General features: G+C 36.2%; 3 protein-coding genes across 5 annotated transcripts; 1 reads left to right on the top strand and 2 right to left on the bottom strand.

The window, feature by feature from the left end:
• Positions 1-819: 819 nt before the first annotated feature.
• LOC129797636 (phosphate carrier protein, mitochondrial-like) lies at positions 820-2,780 on the bottom strand. 3 transcript variants are annotated; one of them, XM_055840406.1, is made up of 3 exons: positions 2,682-2,780; positions 2,051-2,434; positions 820-1,848 (listed from the first exon to the last, which is right to left on the bottom strand). In XM_055840406.1, exons 2-3 carry the CDS (start codon positions 2,432-2,434, stop codon positions 1,159-1,161), a joined length of 1,074 nt encoding a protein of 357 aa, XP_055696381.1. In that variant the 5' UTR covers positions 2,682-2,780; the 3' UTR covers positions 820-1,158. The 3 variants fall into 3 exon arrangements, with proteins under 3 accessions (XP_055696381.1, XP_055696382.1, XP_055696383.1); XM_055840407.1 differs by lacking the exon at positions 2,682-2,780 and adding an exon at positions 2,540-2,642; XM_055840408.1 differs by lacking the exon at positions 2,682-2,780 and adding an exon at positions 2,531-2,607.
• Positions 2,781-3,571: 791 nt separating this feature from the next.
• Positions 3,572-5,330, bottom strand: LOC129797582 (cell death protein 3-like). The gene is made up of 3 exons (XM_055840328.1): positions 4,361-5,330; positions 3,794-4,232; positions 3,572-3,727 (listed from the first exon to the last, which is right to left on the bottom strand). Exons 1-3 carry the CDS (start codon positions 5,229-5,231, stop codon positions 3,664-3,666), a joined length of 1,374 nt encoding a protein of 457 aa, XP_055696303.1. The 5' UTR covers positions 5,232-5,330; the 3' UTR covers positions 3,572-3,663.
• A 1,590-nt stretch (positions 5,331-6,920) lies between these two features.
• Positions 6,921-11,807, top strand: LOC129797488 (monocarboxylate transporter 13). Its single transcript, XM_055840130.1, has 5 exons — positions 6,921-7,410; positions 8,065-8,447; positions 8,804-9,796; positions 10,260-10,703; positions 10,766-11,807. Exons 1-5 carry the CDS (start codon positions 7,381-7,383, stop codon positions 11,133-11,135), a joined length of 2,220 nt encoding a protein of 739 aa, XP_055696105.1. The 5' UTR covers positions 6,921-7,380; the 3' UTR covers positions 11,136-11,807.
• Positions 11,808-16,434: the final 4,627 nt, after the last annotated feature.

Here is a 16,434-nt window from a genome sequence, read left to right as displayed (position 1 = left end):
TAGGATATGATAATATCTATCACAATCCATCATAGAACACCCAAAAAAGGTATGTTTAAGAAAATATAAGGCAAAAATAGGTGCATTTTAGAAAAACAGCTCTCCTGTAAAGTAGAGATTTTGAAAATGGATCATAATCTTTGGGCACGTCGAAATATTGTACATAAATTGGAATTTGCTTTATGACTGATTCGTATGACTCATTGATTGGTGGATTCATCCTACATTTTTCTTTCATAACGTTCGATTCTTCTTCTTGGTCTAGATAAAATGCACAGTTTTTTGTTAAAACTTAGAATTAAAAGAATAATTAATTATTAATTAATTAATTAACAGTTAGCATTAATTATTAACAGTTTTTTGTTATGTTAGTATAAAGTTAATTAAATAAAGAAGATTTTTAGCCAATAAATTTGAGTTAGCACATCCTGTCCATTTACATTGGTTGTTTTTGAGAAAAATTTAGTTAAATTAATCTTTATCAATTACATTGCTTCTAATTAAATAGGTGAAGTCAGGAGCTAATTTATTATGGTCTAAGGTGAACCATGAACGCAAGATTTGCGATCTTTATATGAAAGAATGAACGCAATAGTTACTCCCCCCTTGGGAGAAGCTTCTAAGATGCAAATTTTTCCATCTTTATATTTTAATTGGGTGCCTACTTCTTGGTGAATCCTCCTTAATTGGTTGCACTACTTTCTAATTATGTTTATATTTCTGTGAAGACAGTAAAATTCTGATAAAAACACGACATTCATGCACAACCTGTGCGTGCATGTTGCAGGAATGGAGAACACCCATTAAAACTATGAAAAATTGTAACATTCTGCTCGATTTTATTGACACCTCAATCAAGAATGATCATTCTACATTCGATCTACAAAGAAATTCTCAAACAAAAATAAAACATTTACACTGTTTTGTTTTATAGAGTTAATTAAAAGATGAAATGCGCTGAGTGAATTAGCCTCAAGGAGGTAATTCATGGAATTGCTGAAGATTCGAACAGAAATACTGCGCTTCCGTAGAATGTTTGAATATTTTGCAGGAAATAGTAGTTATTTTCTCCTTGAAGAAATGCCACTGGTCTTTCTTCAATATCTCGTTAATTTGTTTAATTTAATTTACGATAGTTCTAATTCATCTTTCCCCCTCTTACTTTGCACCCTCGAGCTTTTGCTTGAGCGATTCGGGCATGCTAGGTGGTGGTGGACGTGGCAGACGGAGGGCCACTTTAACGCCGTCATAGATGAACCACTGAAGAGCTGTCAGCGTACCAATCATGATGATACGTGGCATTAGACCCTTCCACATTCCCATGAAGCCCAAGTTGCGTGCAACCGTAATGGCAGACGATCCCTTAGCTTGATTCAACTTGGACACAACCACATCAGCTGGATGGGAGACAATGGCGCAGAAAACACCGGCAATGTAGCCAGCAGCAAAGGTAACCACCAACTGCTCGGATTTGGAGCAATCTGCCCGTGGCTTGGGCACCACATATTGGTAAAGAGCTTCCACGGTGCGCTCGAAGCATGCAAACTTCATCATGGTGTATGGAATTTGCCGCATCCATAGTGGTACGAGACCCTTGTAGAAGGCCGTGATGCCCTCCTCCTGGAACATCTTGGGTGCAGCCTCACGGAATGTGTTGGCATAACCAGCTGTAGTTTGGATCTTCACTTTGGCTGCCTCGAAGGGAGACAGGGCAATATCAGCGAAGAATTCAGCTGAGGCTGAGGCAGCCAAGTACAGTGAAGTACGGTACAGGTATGCATTCTCTTCACCAATCAAATTAGCATAGTACACTTTGAAGATCTCGTAGAAGCCGAATTTGCAGAGACCCTGAATGAAAAAAAACGAGATATTGGTCGTTAAAAGAGCAAAAATTGCATGACAACAATCCAAAACCTCAGTCACTTTCACTCCACGTGACGCAAAGACTTTGGAGGCATGAAGCTCTAAATGAGAATCACGCAGCCAAGAGATTATCTCCTGATAATTGGCGTGACGCACAAATGCTGAATGAATGCAACGAATAACATACCTGAGCTGAGTAGCCCCAGAAGGTTGGAGCCCAACCCTTGGCCAATCCACGTGCTCCCTCCTCTTTGACAGTGATCTTGAAGCCCGTGAAGAGGTTCTTGTACTTGGCAGAATCCACCTGAAGACGGCACTTGACCAAATCCAAGGGCACCACCATAGTGTGTGTCAATCCACACGACAGAACACCACCCACACAGCACAGGGCATAGTACTTGGGGGATCCAAATTCACAGGAATCTCCCTCGGTAGTGGCTGTGGCCGCGGCGGCAATCTGGCGGCCGGTCACAAGAGGCGCCACGGCGGCAATCCCACGATCTTCCTCGCAGTGTGCCTTGCGGTTCTTAATGGCAGATTGCCGAGCAGCCTCATAGATTGACGCAAACATCTGAAAGAGAAGCAAATTTTCACACTGCACTGAGAAAATTTTCTTTTTGCACGGAAAAGCCAATTTTCTCAAGGTTGCAAAAATCCGTCACATTACATAACACACCGCAAAACGGATTATCCGTTTTTCACCCACTTTCCCAATTACACTACAATACTCCTTGTTTTCCGCAATTATCCTACAGTAAAATTTATGTCTGAAAATGAGATAATTGTGGAAAATTTTAATAAAAATTGAGAAAACTCACCTTTCCACTTCTCGATTCTTACGAGCACAAGACGATAGAGGTCTCACTGCTAATTGAGGTTAGAATACTTTCACGTTTTCCGAATTCAATGGATCCGAAAAGATTCTGTTTTCGAAAAGGGGGTTTCTCAACTTCAAAATGGAATATTCGACATTTTTTTAAAATTATTCTTGAGAAAAACTCAATTTTGGGGTGCCACAAGTTGTTGGGAGGCTTAGGGGGTTCTCGGGAAGCTTCAGTAAAAATTAAAAGGCATAACTCGCCGATCTAGCCGGATTTTTTTGCCACCACAAAATTCGGGGTACTACGCCGAAAAATTTGGTGAGTGCGTAAAAATCAAATTTTATCCGCTCTTACGCAATTTTCCAGCTTTTCCTGCCTCATGGGGAGGTTCTGTGAAGGTGGGGGAAGTGTGCTCTGGGGGGTTTGCAGTTTTCCGGGCGGTTTTTCTGGGAGTTAATTTACCAGAAAAGCCGCCGGCGGTTTTCGTTTTGTTCTTTTTACACGACTTTTTTCCGGAATCAATTTTTTTTTGAACTTTTGTTTTTTTTCCACCCCCGATCGACGCGGCGGCGCCTCCTAAGTCTGGAAAACTTAATTTCACTGGGAAATTCGGCGGAAAACGCGAGAAAATTGCGAAAAACTGAAAGTGTGAGGGAGACGGATAGCGGTGAACTGCATCAATCTCATTTTCTCTTCAACAAAATGTACCAAAAAGGGCGCCAAATTCAAAAAGTAGCCAAAAAAGTATAGAAATTATATGGGGGCTCTACGAAGGGGAGCTTTGGGGGGGAAATGAATATCATTGATGAAAACCGCCTGGTGCCAGTAGCCTCTATACAAAATTTCATCGCAATCGGACCAACGGTGTAGAAATGAATAGCTGAACAGACGTGAAATCCTTTCTTTATTATTGAAAAAAATCTTTTAGACAACGTTTTAAAATTTTAAATAAGTTTTAAAAGACTTAATTTTTAATTTTTCAAAGAGTTTTGAAGTAAAAATCCTTTGTAAGCGTAGAAACCATCGTTGGAGTTTGTTTCAAGCTGAAAAGAATTAAAAATGAATTAAACTAAATCAATATAATTAAAAAAAAAAGAATTGAAGCTTACCCAGGATCTGAATTTTCTATAATGTCACGGCGAGTTTCCTTCATAATTTCTTCTAGGCTCTTGGTCATGTAATGGGTATTGATGAAGGTACACAACTTTTGGATGAAGATTGATCCTACGGCCATTCTGTAGCTAACTCTTCCCTCGTAGCTCGAGTAGAGAATCAAAATGTCGGCTTCGCTTGGTTTCGTCAAGGATGAAGCCTGAACAGGATTTGCATCCATCATTGCATATCCAATTGATGGAGCGCTTCCTTTGCATGCTTGAACAATGAAAATTTTAGGTTTTCCAATGAGTGTTGCGTTCCTGATAATAGGCTCAATGATGTCCTTATCAAGATTGTATGGCTTATCCTTTGCAAAAATCGTTTGTCCTTGATTTCCATGACTCAGGATACAGACGAAGAGGCAACTCTTTTTCCTAAAGTCCATTTTACTGACTACAATAAAAATCAATTCATAAAAGATTGCATAAAAAATTGAAATGATACAACAAATACTGATAATAGGTAACGTTTGATAAGTCTGATAACATAAAACACGGAAGATTATTTTTAAGTATACTCACTTTCTTTGACTTTTTTCTCAATTGTTCCCAATGAAGGATCTCTCTCAACCTTGACATCAATACTGAATCTTCCGAGAGTTTTCTGCAATTCCTTTTCATCATTTCGGCTACCAACGCGATAATCTTTGGTGTTTCCATCAAATTTTTCATTATTAAATATAATCGCATATCCCTTTCTGTCCTTTACATCATAAACATTTTTGTTGTTTGCTGGAGCAATTGGTTTTGTGATTGGCACTGTTGCTTTGGAATTTAACTTATTTTGAGCAGCAGTTCCAACTAATGGGACCAGTGGGACTGATTGATTGCTTGTTTTTGGCGGTGAGGTAGGTATTGATCGAGCTCCTACAGCATCATATCCAATTGGAATAGGTGGTGGTTCCAAACGTGGCATGCTAAGCGAGGAAGTTCCCGAAAATGTGGCACCAGTCAGTGGTGGGGCATTTCTACGGGCAGCTAGCGCTGAAGAGGTCGTATACGATCCCAGAGGTGTGTTGAGAGTTGTCCTGAAAGGTTGCTTCCTCTCCAGAAAACTTCCCTTTTCCGTATTCGTGAATGCCATGTTATCAGTTAGGTGCTCCTTGGAAATGGACGAAAGTTCGGGTTTATTAATGCTACTCCTGTTTGCATAATTTCTCGTAAACACCGATTCTTCATGTTTCTGCGTTGAAAAGCCTTTGTACGTGGAAGAAGATGATGATGTCGAATAGGATTTATTCTGCGAAAGGCTCCCGAAATTTCCATATGATCTTGAGCTTGACGATTGGGCGGTATTGGAGGTTGTAGTATATCTAGCGGATAGGGATTGACTCCTTTGAAAATCAGTTGTACGCGTTGCCGCAGAACGTTGTCCTGAATTTCCCAACGGCATTATTCATCAAGCACAAAAAGTTTCTTTATTACAAAAAGAATTGAGTCATCACACTTTTAATAACAACTGCACAGTTTAACTCTCCTCAACTGACTGTTCGCAAATCAACGATATATAGCGAAATGCTCTATAATCTTATCATGTAGAAAGATAAGACTTGTGCGATAGTAGTAATTGCCAGAGTCGAATTAAAATTTACTTATTTGGATTCTTAGAAAAGTTCATTGCTTCTCTATAGGATGCGGAAAAGGGGAAAAATTATGAAAAGCCCATGCATTTGCAACTAATAAATTAATTTATCGTATTTAGATTCCAGCTAGTTATTTGTGCAATAAAAGTTAATGATAAAGTGATGATTTAACATGTTGCTACAAGCAATAGAACTTCTGGTTTTATCAGAAAATCTTATCAATTTTGCTGTTTTACCTAAAAATTTCTTGTTGAGATTTGAGTACGAATTCGATAGCAAAAAAAATGGTTAAAAAAAATTCAACACGATAACAACTTCCTAACGTTCCTAACATAATCTGGATTATGATCATCAATATATTTTCATAAAGTTCAAGAATAAATAAATATGAGTCACGGTTTAAAAAAGGCAAAACCATTTTTGGTAACTGAAAAAAATTAAAAATCTTTTTCGAATCTTACATATACGACACAAATACATATATATTTTACAGCTCATTCAAAAGAATTCATCAGAAAAGTTTTTCTTTGTCAAAATGTCTATATATCAATATTTGTAAAATATTGATAAGATTTCAGCGCGACCTTATAAAAAAAATTCAGTTAATTGAGTTATATATTTGTATACGCAGAGACAATAAGGAAAACATGTCATAAAATACATAATATATGGAAATATGTTGTAGTAAAATGTGACCATTCGGAAATTAGAATCAGACAAACAATGAAATATTGTCCATTAGATTGATTTTTGTTGCATATTGCAAATATATTACAATATGATTTCGTTCATAAATAAATTAATAATATTTGAACGATTCTATAGCGTATAGCATTATTTTGCCTAGTAATTTTATCATAAATATAAATTAGTAAAAGTTAAATGTCAGGAAAATGTATAAATTATGAAAAATTTCCATGCAGAGATATGAAAGCTCAAAAAATAATTCGGTAGAAGTAGCGTGCAAAATGATTTTAATTTTATTTATTTCTGACTACTTTTAGGCTGTAATACCAATGTTCATTTGAAACGCTAGAGGTATATATCTGAATGGTAAGAAAATCCAATTTTAGGAATTTACCATTAAGTTTGGAAATGAGATGGCTCTTAATCAAAAATCTATTTCTCAAAAAAAATTATGCAGAGTTCACAAAAGAAGTTTTCCAAGTTTTCCATGCAATTCGCTAATAAAAGACATGCAAAAGAAAAATTATATATTATAAACGAATGAATAAATTTTCCTAATGATAAATAGATAGAAGGAAAAAGGGGTAATAAGGCTTAGAGGGGAGGAAAGGGAAATCGCTAAATTTTTAATGACTAATATGAAAAGTTTGCTGGCAATTTGCAAGTTTTTTTTTCATGTGGGGGTGTATAGAATTTCCCAAAGAGGGTTGAATTGAGGTACGTTTGGGGTAGTTGGGAGTAAATATCGATTTCGGTGATTTTCCACTCTGTGTCACAGAGAGTTGGAGTGGATTCGCGCTGTTCTACTCAGTTCATCGTCGACTCTTGTGTACTGAACAATAGAGAAAAGGAAAAAGGCATTTGAGGGGAGGCTTCACTTCTTCAAGGGATTCCTCTCTCTGTGTCTCAGTGGCAAATTATACCTTTATTTTTTTCTATATCGTGTATTTTCTAATGTGTAATAGAATTTATCTGAAAAGACGCATTTAAATTGTACTGTGTAACAGGGTCTCGTATTAAGTGCTCACTGAGAAAATCTCTTTTGCCATTTTGAGGTGAAATCGTTTTTCGCCTGTCGCGTAAATTTTTGCGAGAAAAAGTTATACGGAGGGGCGTTTTCGTATTTTATAAATTTTTTTGGAGGAAAGAGTAATAAAGAAAAATTATTAGTATTTCGTCATATTCGGAAATAGACACAAAAAAGAAAATTAAACCAATGAATTTAGGTTTTAAACGCGAAAAACAAAGATTTTTACCAAATTCGCGTAGACAATGTCACTACCCCGAGAATGGAGCGTACAAGTAAGTATTGGAACTCTTGTGCAAAATATTTTATTTTTCCTTTTATTATTATATAATCGATTTCCCCAAATAATAATCCAATTTCCAATTGAACAATACCATTTCCATTGTTGGTGATTTCAATTCAATATATACGGGAAATTTTCTGCTTTCCATGCACGGAAGTTGTGGGAAATTTTCGCAAAAGGCTCAATCGTGCAAAATATAGGTCACACAATTTTACCTTGGAGTGCCCAGAAATTTTCCAAGATGGCTGTCGGGAAATCAATACAAGGATAGTAAACGGGATATAGTAGAAAATGATGTAATGTTGGTCAGAAAAGCGCACTCTTGCAGTCAGCTTGACAATACAAGGCCTCTATTGATTTTTATTTCCTAAAATATTATGCCTGATATGAATTTTCCTTGAGTCAGCTGACTCCTTGGCTGTCCAAGGAAAATTCTATTGATGAAATATTAGTTACACAACTTTTCCAATCAATTTAATTTATATAACAATACCTACCTATGTAGATATTTATGTAACATTACATAAGATAAATGAAGAATATGTCGTATGTAGGAGTTCAAACAGGGGTTACTCATCCCTCCCTTCCTTTGTAATAATAGATAGTTGAATGTCACGGAGGGTGAACAATTTAATTTTCCATATAGGATTCGAGGGAGTCGATATATCGATCCATTGCACATCAGCAGTCTTGGAATTTTCCCGAAATTGATCGTATGCCATCGAAGAAGGATGCTTTCAATTTCGACTGCGATGACTTCAAGCATGTGCAACAGTCCGTCAACTCGCCCCTTCTTCTTGGGGAATGCAACGGAAGTCTCTTCTCCATTCATTCAGCACCACCCGTTGCACAGGGCGGCACTGACTCCCCAAGACGCCCAATTTCACTCGCCATCGATCCTAAATGCCTCCCGGCCATTGCTGTGCCCACGAGTGAGCCAGACGAGGAGGACAATGAGAACTTGTTGACCGTGTCCAGTCTCACGGCAAGACCGTTAATTGCAAAATCACGGGAGTTGAGGAGTTTCAGGTAAGTTCTTCTATTCATAGAATTCTCTGCATAAAAGGAAATGAGTTAAGTATACAGTTTTACAAATTAATGGAAAATTGGATTAAAAAAATTATTTTATGGACGAAAATATTTGTCTATAATTTTCAAAAAGAAAATATTCTAATAAGATTCTTGGTAAACCCAGTGAAGCTGTTGAAGAAAGAGTGAAATAAAAACAACAGTTGAGTTTAAGCGACGTTTCGATTTAATTTTCAGATATTCTTCAGGCTTTCTAAGAAAAGTTTTACAATTTAGAAAGGACATAAGTTGTTATAAGAATAAGAAAAAAAAGAAAATAAAAAAATCCTAATTAAATATTATTGGGGAAATTGCAGTAAATTGACCGAGTACCGGAAGAAGGAGAATCTACTCGAGGATCCTCCGGATGTTCACAACTGCACAGCTTGGCTGATTGTGTTTGGTGCATTCTCGGTTCAATTTTGGGTAGCTGGATTAGTGAAATCCTATGGAGTGCTGCACGTGGAAGTAATGGAGACTTTTCCGCAATCTTCTGCTGCACTGGCCTCATGGATTCCAGCTATACTCTCAGCTCTCTGCCTCGTCTTGGCACCAATATCGAGTGCCCTGTGTCAGCGCTTCTCATGTCGTACCGTCGTTTTCGTTGGCGGCATCTTCTGCGCCTTGGGTCTCACGTGTAGTTACTTCGCTACCAACCTCATCATTCTCTTCTTCACCTTTGGCGTCCTCACTGGTATTGGTGGTGGTCTCTCCACCACTCCAGGGATCATTATCGTTTCCCAATATTACGACAAGCACCGTGCTCTTGCCAACGGAATCGTTGTTTCGGGCACAGCAGCTGGAAGCTTTGTCTTTCCCATGCTTATAGAACGTCTCGTCCACGCATTTGGATTCCACGGTACGATTCTCATCTTGGGCGTATGCATGCTCCACGTGTGCGCATCTGCAGCCCTATATAAACCCATCGAAACAGTAGAACCCGAAACGTGCTCAACAATTGCTGCCCATCATGTATCATCACGTCTCAATACCACTTCGACTACACTCAGCTCCTCCGAGGAGCCTCTCAACACCAAGAAACACATCAACCATCTATTTTTCGAAGACACCAAGAACAACGTGAACGACCTCTATAATTCCAACAAATTCATCAATATTACTGAGAAGAATCTACAAGAGAACAGCGATGATGAGTGCAAGGATGTTGTTGGTGAAACAATCTTCATGAAACCCATCAAGTCCATGCGAAGCTCAAGCATCCTTCATTCCGTTGAGGACCTAAGTACGGATTCCACGTGCGTCTATAAAAGCCGAACGGGATTTGACTCTAACCGTGGAAGCCGTCGAAGGTAAAATTTCAGACAAAACATTAAAAAAAAAAGAATTGGCAAGAAATTTTGGTAAAGTTCGTCATGATATGGCAAATTGCCAATTTATCTGAATACTAACTAATAAATTTGCAATATTACGGACATTTATCCCATTGAAACTTTTCCCAACGACGCAATTATGCCATCCTTATTGCAAGTAAAAATGCAATGAATTATGTAAATTGGCAATTAAGGATTTTTTGAAATTTTATAGGAATCCCTGTTTGAATTAGAAAATGGTGGGTGGGTTGTAATAATAAGGGACTAAACTCACAAAAAGCGAACGATAAAATTCTTTTTTACAATGTTGATAATTGGAAATATTCAAATTCATTCGTTAGACAAAACAGATAAACAATATGAGAGTTTTTAAGCGAATCATCACTGTAAAATGAATTTATAAAAATTTTTCAAAAATTAATTTCCTTATTGTTTCTTTCAGAAATAAAAACGCAAGCAGTACCGATGAAATGTTGGCAAAATTTCCACCAGTGGACAATAATCTATCTATACCCCTGACCACAAATCGCGGATTGAGTAAAAGCATGATCATCCCTACACCAGTGAGTGATTTCTCAGAGTACGAGACGAGCCCCAAGAAAATGCGTCGAAATTCATGTGTGAAGTGGATTGAGAAGTATTTGGATGTTGGTTTACTGAAGGAGCCAGTCTTCATTCTTATGTGTTTGTCTGTTACGTTAATGTCCACTGGAAGTCCCTATATGTTGTACTATTTACCAGCATACGTCCTCTCAGCGGGCTACACAAAGACCGAGGCGGGTTACTTGGTGGCAGTGAGTGCGGCATTGGATTTACTTGGACGCCTCGGCTTTGGGTGGCTCTCTGATTTGCAGCTTTTTGATCGAAAAAAAGCCTACATCACCTGGTACGTGACACCCCTATTTCTCTCCCACCATAATTAATGCATAGGTCGTTTCTCCTCAACAGTATTTTCGGGGCTGGTTTGGCTGTTCTCGTAATTCCCATGGCGAGCTCCTGGTATATGTTGGGTTGTGCTGCTGGAGCATATGGTCTCTGTCTCGGCAGTTGGTATCTCTTAATGCCAGTTCTACTGGCTGATATATTCGGAACGGATCGTATAAGTTCTAGTTATGGCCTCGTAAGGATGTTCCAAGGTGTTGGCGCCATTTCTGTTCCTCCATTGGCTGGCTTCCTCAGAGATTTGTCTGGTGGATATGAGATTTGCTTCTTCTGCATGGGAGCCTGTATGATGCTGGGTAGTTTGCCTCTTCTCATTGTGTCCCTCATGGAATCATCATCCAACACGACTGAAGCGGAAGGATCAACTGTATCGTAGACGTATTTGTCCACATTCAACTCTTCTAGTTCTGAAAAAAAAGGATCATCGTAATCTCCTTTCAGATAAACCATCAAAAAATAGTATTAACAAAAAAAAATTCAAAAGAATTTCATTAAAATGATTATAAAAATATTTTGTGCATAAATATTCAATTTTGAAAATGCAACAAATTACTTAGTTGCAAAGTTTGTTAATTAATTCAAAAAAAATATCTCTTATTTATTTTCTCAATAGGAAATTTTCATTAGTAATTTGCACACATTTTGCTGAATTATATAACTTACAATATTTCCGAAATTATGATGAAATTTTATAAAATTATTAATTTCAACATTATTATGAACGTGGCAGCATAAAATATTAGTATTCGTAGCAAATTAAAATGAGAAAAAAATCATCTTTACATCAATAATGTCAGTATTGGAAATGTAATGCCAAATCGTGGATTAATAATTACAATTAATTCATTGTAATTGAACATGATTTTAAATTACAAAAATTACAATAAAACAAATTTTATGAGTGTTTATATTTTATTTCAGAGAGGATATAAAAAATCCTCAGCATGTTCATTCTAAATGGAATATTGTAGAGAATATTCTGTTGGTTGAAATTAATATTTAGCCAATCTTGTATTGATGAGGAAACAAAAGTGAATCATAAAAAATATGCAAGAGTTGTTTTTTTTTTCTTCTTTCACACGGCGGTGTTGTTTCGTTTCATTTTGATGGCATACTGGACGCAGGATGATGGCCATAAAGTGTCACCACTAATTGTACAGGAAATTCGAAACTTCAATAATTTAGAATTTTATCACATAATCCCTCAAGAACTCCAAAATACTTTGCTTTATTAAGGTTATTCTATTTAAGAATTTTATTCTTTTTTTACATATAATACCGTGTGATGCTTTTTGAACAGCATAGTTAAAGGAAAGAAAAATGAAAATCAAAGAGATTTGAAAGGAATGAAATATTTAGGTGCAAAATTGATAAACCTATTTAATTTTTTTTTTTAACTTTGCTTAGGATATCAATTGTAGCTTTAAGTGAAATATTGTGTATTTTTGGAATCCTTATCTAAATAATTTGTTCTAACCCCTTAAGAAGAATCAAAAAGTATTTTCCTTTCGCTTTTTTAGAGATTATTAATTTAAAAACGAAAAAAACTAAATTTTACTAAATTTAAATTAACTGAATCAATTCCGACCCTTAAAAGGTTAACGCATTTGATGAGAAAAAAAAAGTAAATTTCCTTAAAATTCTAAAATTACTGCAAGATAGAAATACCTAACATATTCACGGTATGATGTGAAATATTATCGAGCTCTTTGTTATTATTCATAGTCCCAGAGATATAAATTATTTTTTAAGAGGTGCACTCAATCTTCGACAAATACATATTTTCGAAGATATCTCTTTTGCTCTGTGACTGATATCTTAATTACACCAGGCGGAGTGGTCTCTACGCGATGAGTGAGGGTCATAAAGGGAAAATGTATTCTCTCACTGTGTATCAGTTACAAATTGAATTTTGATACGTTACAACGCATACATTTTGAATGATTCTTTTGAAGTGGGTTTTTCTCTTTGAAAATTTTCTTTTCTCTTTGACGCGGTGTAACAATTTATGTTGGTACCTTACATAATAATAGTTATATGTGATAAAGATTAACAAAAATCTTATAGCGGAATATTGAAGATGTTTCCTTTTCATCTTCTTCATTCTTTCGATTTTGAATATAAACACATATAGGTATATGAACATAGGGGTGTAATCATCCTTTGCATTCCTAAAAGCTACCACATCAAGTCAATTTATTATGGTTTAGTAATAAAAGTAATGCAGTATTTAACGTTTTTCATCATTTTGGCTGTAAATCAGTTGGTTAAATTACCTGTCGGTGGCGTAGCGCTTACGGTGTGTGTCGGGAGCATACATGTTTCCTAGAATTATGAATTTATACACCCATATTGCCCACAAATCTCCGCTTAAGCGCAATTATTAAAAAAAAGAATTAACCCAAGAAGAGGTACTCTAAAAGTAATTTAATTACTATTTGCTGCTGTTCTGCGGCATGATGAATCACCGACATTTCTTTGACTGTTGTGAATCCTTCACATCGTATACAGCAGCCAGATGAAGACGTCTTTTATGTTGTATTAAAAGGTGCACTATAAATTACACTTTCTTTCCGTACCTACTTCATGGATTTGACGAAATCCAACTCAATTTGCTTGTGTGGATTTTCTCTCGCTATGTCTCTCCTCCATATTGCCTTTACCACAGCTATGCTACGCTATTGACTTTGAGATGAAGGAAGAAATCTCCGTGCATTTAGCACTTTTAGTGTGTGCTTTTTTTTCTCTCTTTCTTCGCCTCTATTGACGAATGTCGCAGTAAAATGTGTCATTTAAAAATGCTATTTCACATTCCATCATAACATACCAATCAGGTTTGTCGTGTGGTTTTGAACCTTATGAACAACTCCATACGTGCATCACGGATATTTGAGGGGAGCGCGATGCTATAATGAAGAATTTTACAGCATCCAAAATGAAAAAATAAAGGAGATATAATATCCAAAGGTAATGCGCTCTTTCACTTGCATTTTAATTATCAAGTCATTTCATTGCATACTTGTGGTTAGTGACTTAATTAAAGTTCTGTGGGAATGCACGAGCGCGGTGGTCTAATGCTGAATCACAACACTCTCCTCCTAACTGGCGGAAATCGCTCATTTTTGCTGTACCTCGCTTTTTGGCGGCAGTTTTTATTAAATATTTCCCGTTGTGACGACTTACTTTCATGTCATTGTCATCGGATGGCTCAATAGCGATAGCCCCGATAGCCCATGAGCCCCTTTTTTTCAAAACTTTTCTAATAGGGTATGCTATGATGCACTCATATGCATATGCATTGCATAATCATCTAAACAACAATACTTATTTATATTTTATTTTGGGAAACAAAATTTGGCTAAAATTGATATTAATAATTTTTGCTAATGCATATTTGTTACATACAATTTATCTGCAGATATATAAATAAATTAATATAGGTTCTATATATGTCTGTACATTTATGCATGGAATATTAACATAATGTCCCATGTATGTATTATGTATGCACTAAAATACTAATATGTGAAAATTGGCCAACAATACAATCATATTATATACAAAAAAAAAAAGATTCTCCTCTGAATGGCGCAGTGTTAAAAGATTTTGTGAATAAAGTGTCAATTTCGCGTGAGATAGGATCAGCTGTCGCTTTGTGAAGAAATTACACCAACTATGCTAACGATTATTGAATAATTTACCGTGAAAGTGTGGCAAATGCATCTCTTTTCGTCCAATTTGCCCCAACAAAGGCATCAATTGTCGCTATTACCAATAAATCAAATATTATATTAAATAGTCAAATGGGCAAATTTTCCACGCTTGATTTGATTGATCTTTCGGACATAAATGATTTTCCGTATGCAATTAAAAATCCATCCATATCTATCCCTCTATGGGCATAGTAAAATCATGTTTGCAGCATCTCTTATTTTTTCAAAATCCAATGTAACCAAATTTGGAAATTGAATTAGCTCTAATGACGAGGTAAGAACAATTTTTTTTCTTGAAAAAGTACATTTCATGGTTTCCAAATCGTGAGAATTTTATTGACTCTTCCTTCTTGAGACTCTGGGAAACTCAACAAAGTACATTTTAAACTAAACACGCGCGACATAAACTGTGACGAAGACTAAATGGATCAGTCTCTGGGATGACTCAGAGGAATTCTACTTTTATTGATTTCTCCTCTATATTTTCTGTTATTCCTCTTTGAACTTTGATAAAGTGACATTAGTTTCTGAGCGCCTCCAGAATAATATACATTATAGAGGGATAGGGAAAAAATGTAAATAAAACTCTGAGCTTCGATGTGTGGTCCAACCATTAAAAATTGTCAAGAAGCGCACCATCAATATGATCAGAAAGTTTGTGACGAATCCGGATTTTGTAATTATAAGTTATTTTAGAAAGAGAGAGAATAGAAAAAAAAAGAATGGTAACCATGAAGAAATAGCACATTGAACTGGTTTTCGTGGCTGTTGGAAAATCTCCCTCAATCCTTTGGCTGCACTTCCATCTTGTCTTCTCCTACATTTCAAAAATCACTTTGCATCCATCGACCATAAATGTTGGTGTAAATGATCAAATCCAATAAAATAAAGTAGGTAATGGCCTTACACTTCGCTACCGCGTTGCCTTTTGAGCGAATGTTGTCGCACTCTTGGGCAAATGAAAACAACCATTCATACATATATGTATGTATATTTTGTTAGCTCCACAAGATTGCCATCATCGTACAAGATTCTGCATGCGGTGGTTGGTGATGGTGATGCGAAAGGAAATTCCACGAAGAGGCTCTTAAGCAAAACAATATCTTCAAACTGCTAACAACTTGAAAGGCATGAGCCAATAGATATCATCACGCACAAAGTGCGAAAATATTTGTAATTTGTTATGCAAATTTCACAAGTTTTTAAGTCTCGATTCTATCCTCAATCTGTCGAAAACTCAATCGGAATGCACCAAAGAATTTTTCAAAAAAAAATTATTTACAACGCATGTGGTCAATAATTTTGAGCTGACAAAAAATAGAAAAAAAAACATTAATAAATAGAATGTATATTGTAGAATAGTTTATTAAGTGGTCAAGAGATTGATGGTATATAAAGGTGATTCACAACGTCTCACAGATTTTTTCACATCGTCACTCTACAGATTCAATTGTCGTCTTCTCTAATTTGCACACTGCTCCGATTTTGATGTTAAATCTAAATTTTAATTATCCCACATAATATATGAAAAAGATATTCTTATTCTGTCCAGAGGGTGTATTATATAACTCTCCGAGTTCTGGGTGGCTTGGCTGTACGTACATTTTTTATGGGCCGCCCAGCACTCGGAGAGTTAAAACCCTTAGTTATTGGGAACAACTTCTTCCATGCAAATGTGTATTGCGTTAATCGCTTCCACAATGTCGAAGAGCATTTTCCAAAAAGTTTTCAGGGATATGTAATTGTTTGAGGAAAATTCACAAACATCGAAACATTTCTTGAAAAAGAATTTACAATACAGCTTCTTAAAATTCGTAATAACCTCTTGATCCATTGGTTGGATTATAGATGTGGTGTTAGGAGGCAGAAATATTACTTTGATAAAATCAAATTCAGGTGGGATCATTCCCTGAACTTCACTGCACGACCCATGTCTAAGGGCGTTGTCCATCAATAGAATTG

The sequence above is a fragment of the Lutzomyia longipalpis genome, chromosome 1 (assembly GCF_024334085.1).
Source record: "Lutzomyia longipalpis isolate SR_M1_2022 chromosome 1, ASM2433408v1".
NCBI classification, from domain to species: domain Eukaryota; kingdom Metazoa; phylum Arthropoda; class Insecta; order Diptera; family Psychodidae; genus Lutzomyia; species Lutzomyia longipalpis.
This window is presented reverse-complemented; position numbering and strand designations above follow the sequence as displayed.

Excerpts from the sequence above, each read along its gene's own strand:
- LOC129797488 (XM_055840130.1), top strand. The coding sequence starts at position 7,381 with ATGTCACTACCCCGAGAATGGAGCGTACAA. Across the intron at positions 7,411-8,064 it reads CCCGAGAATGGAGCGTACAA|GATTCGAGGGAGTCGATATA; the intron begins GTAAGTATTGGA and ends TTTTCCATATAG. Across the intron at positions 8,448-8,803 it reads CGGGAGTTGAGGAGTTTCAG|TAAATTGACCGAGTACCGGA; the intron begins GTAAGTTCTTCT and ends GGGAAATTGCAG.
- LOC129797582 (XM_055840328.1), bottom strand. The coding sequence starts at position 5,231 with ATGCCGTTGGGAAATTCAGGACAACGTTCTGCGGCAACGCGTACAACT. Across the intron at positions 4,233-4,360 it reads TGAGAAAAAAGTCAAAGAAA|TCAGTAAAATGGACTTTAGG; the intron begins GTGAGTATACTT and ends TTTTTATTGTAG. Across the intron at positions 3,728-3,793 it reads ATAGAAAATTCAGATCCTGG|CTTGAAACAAACTCCAACGA; the intron begins GTAAGCTTCAAT and ends AATTCTTTTCAG.
- LOC129797636 (XM_055840406.1), bottom strand. The coding sequence starts at position 2,434 with ATGTTTGCGTCAATCTATGAGGCTGCTCGGCAATCTGCCATTAAGAAC. Across the intron at positions 1,849-2,050 it reads TCTGGGGCTACTCAGCTCAG|GGTCTCTGCAAATTCGGCTT; the intron begins GTATGTTATTCG and ends TTTTTCATTCAG.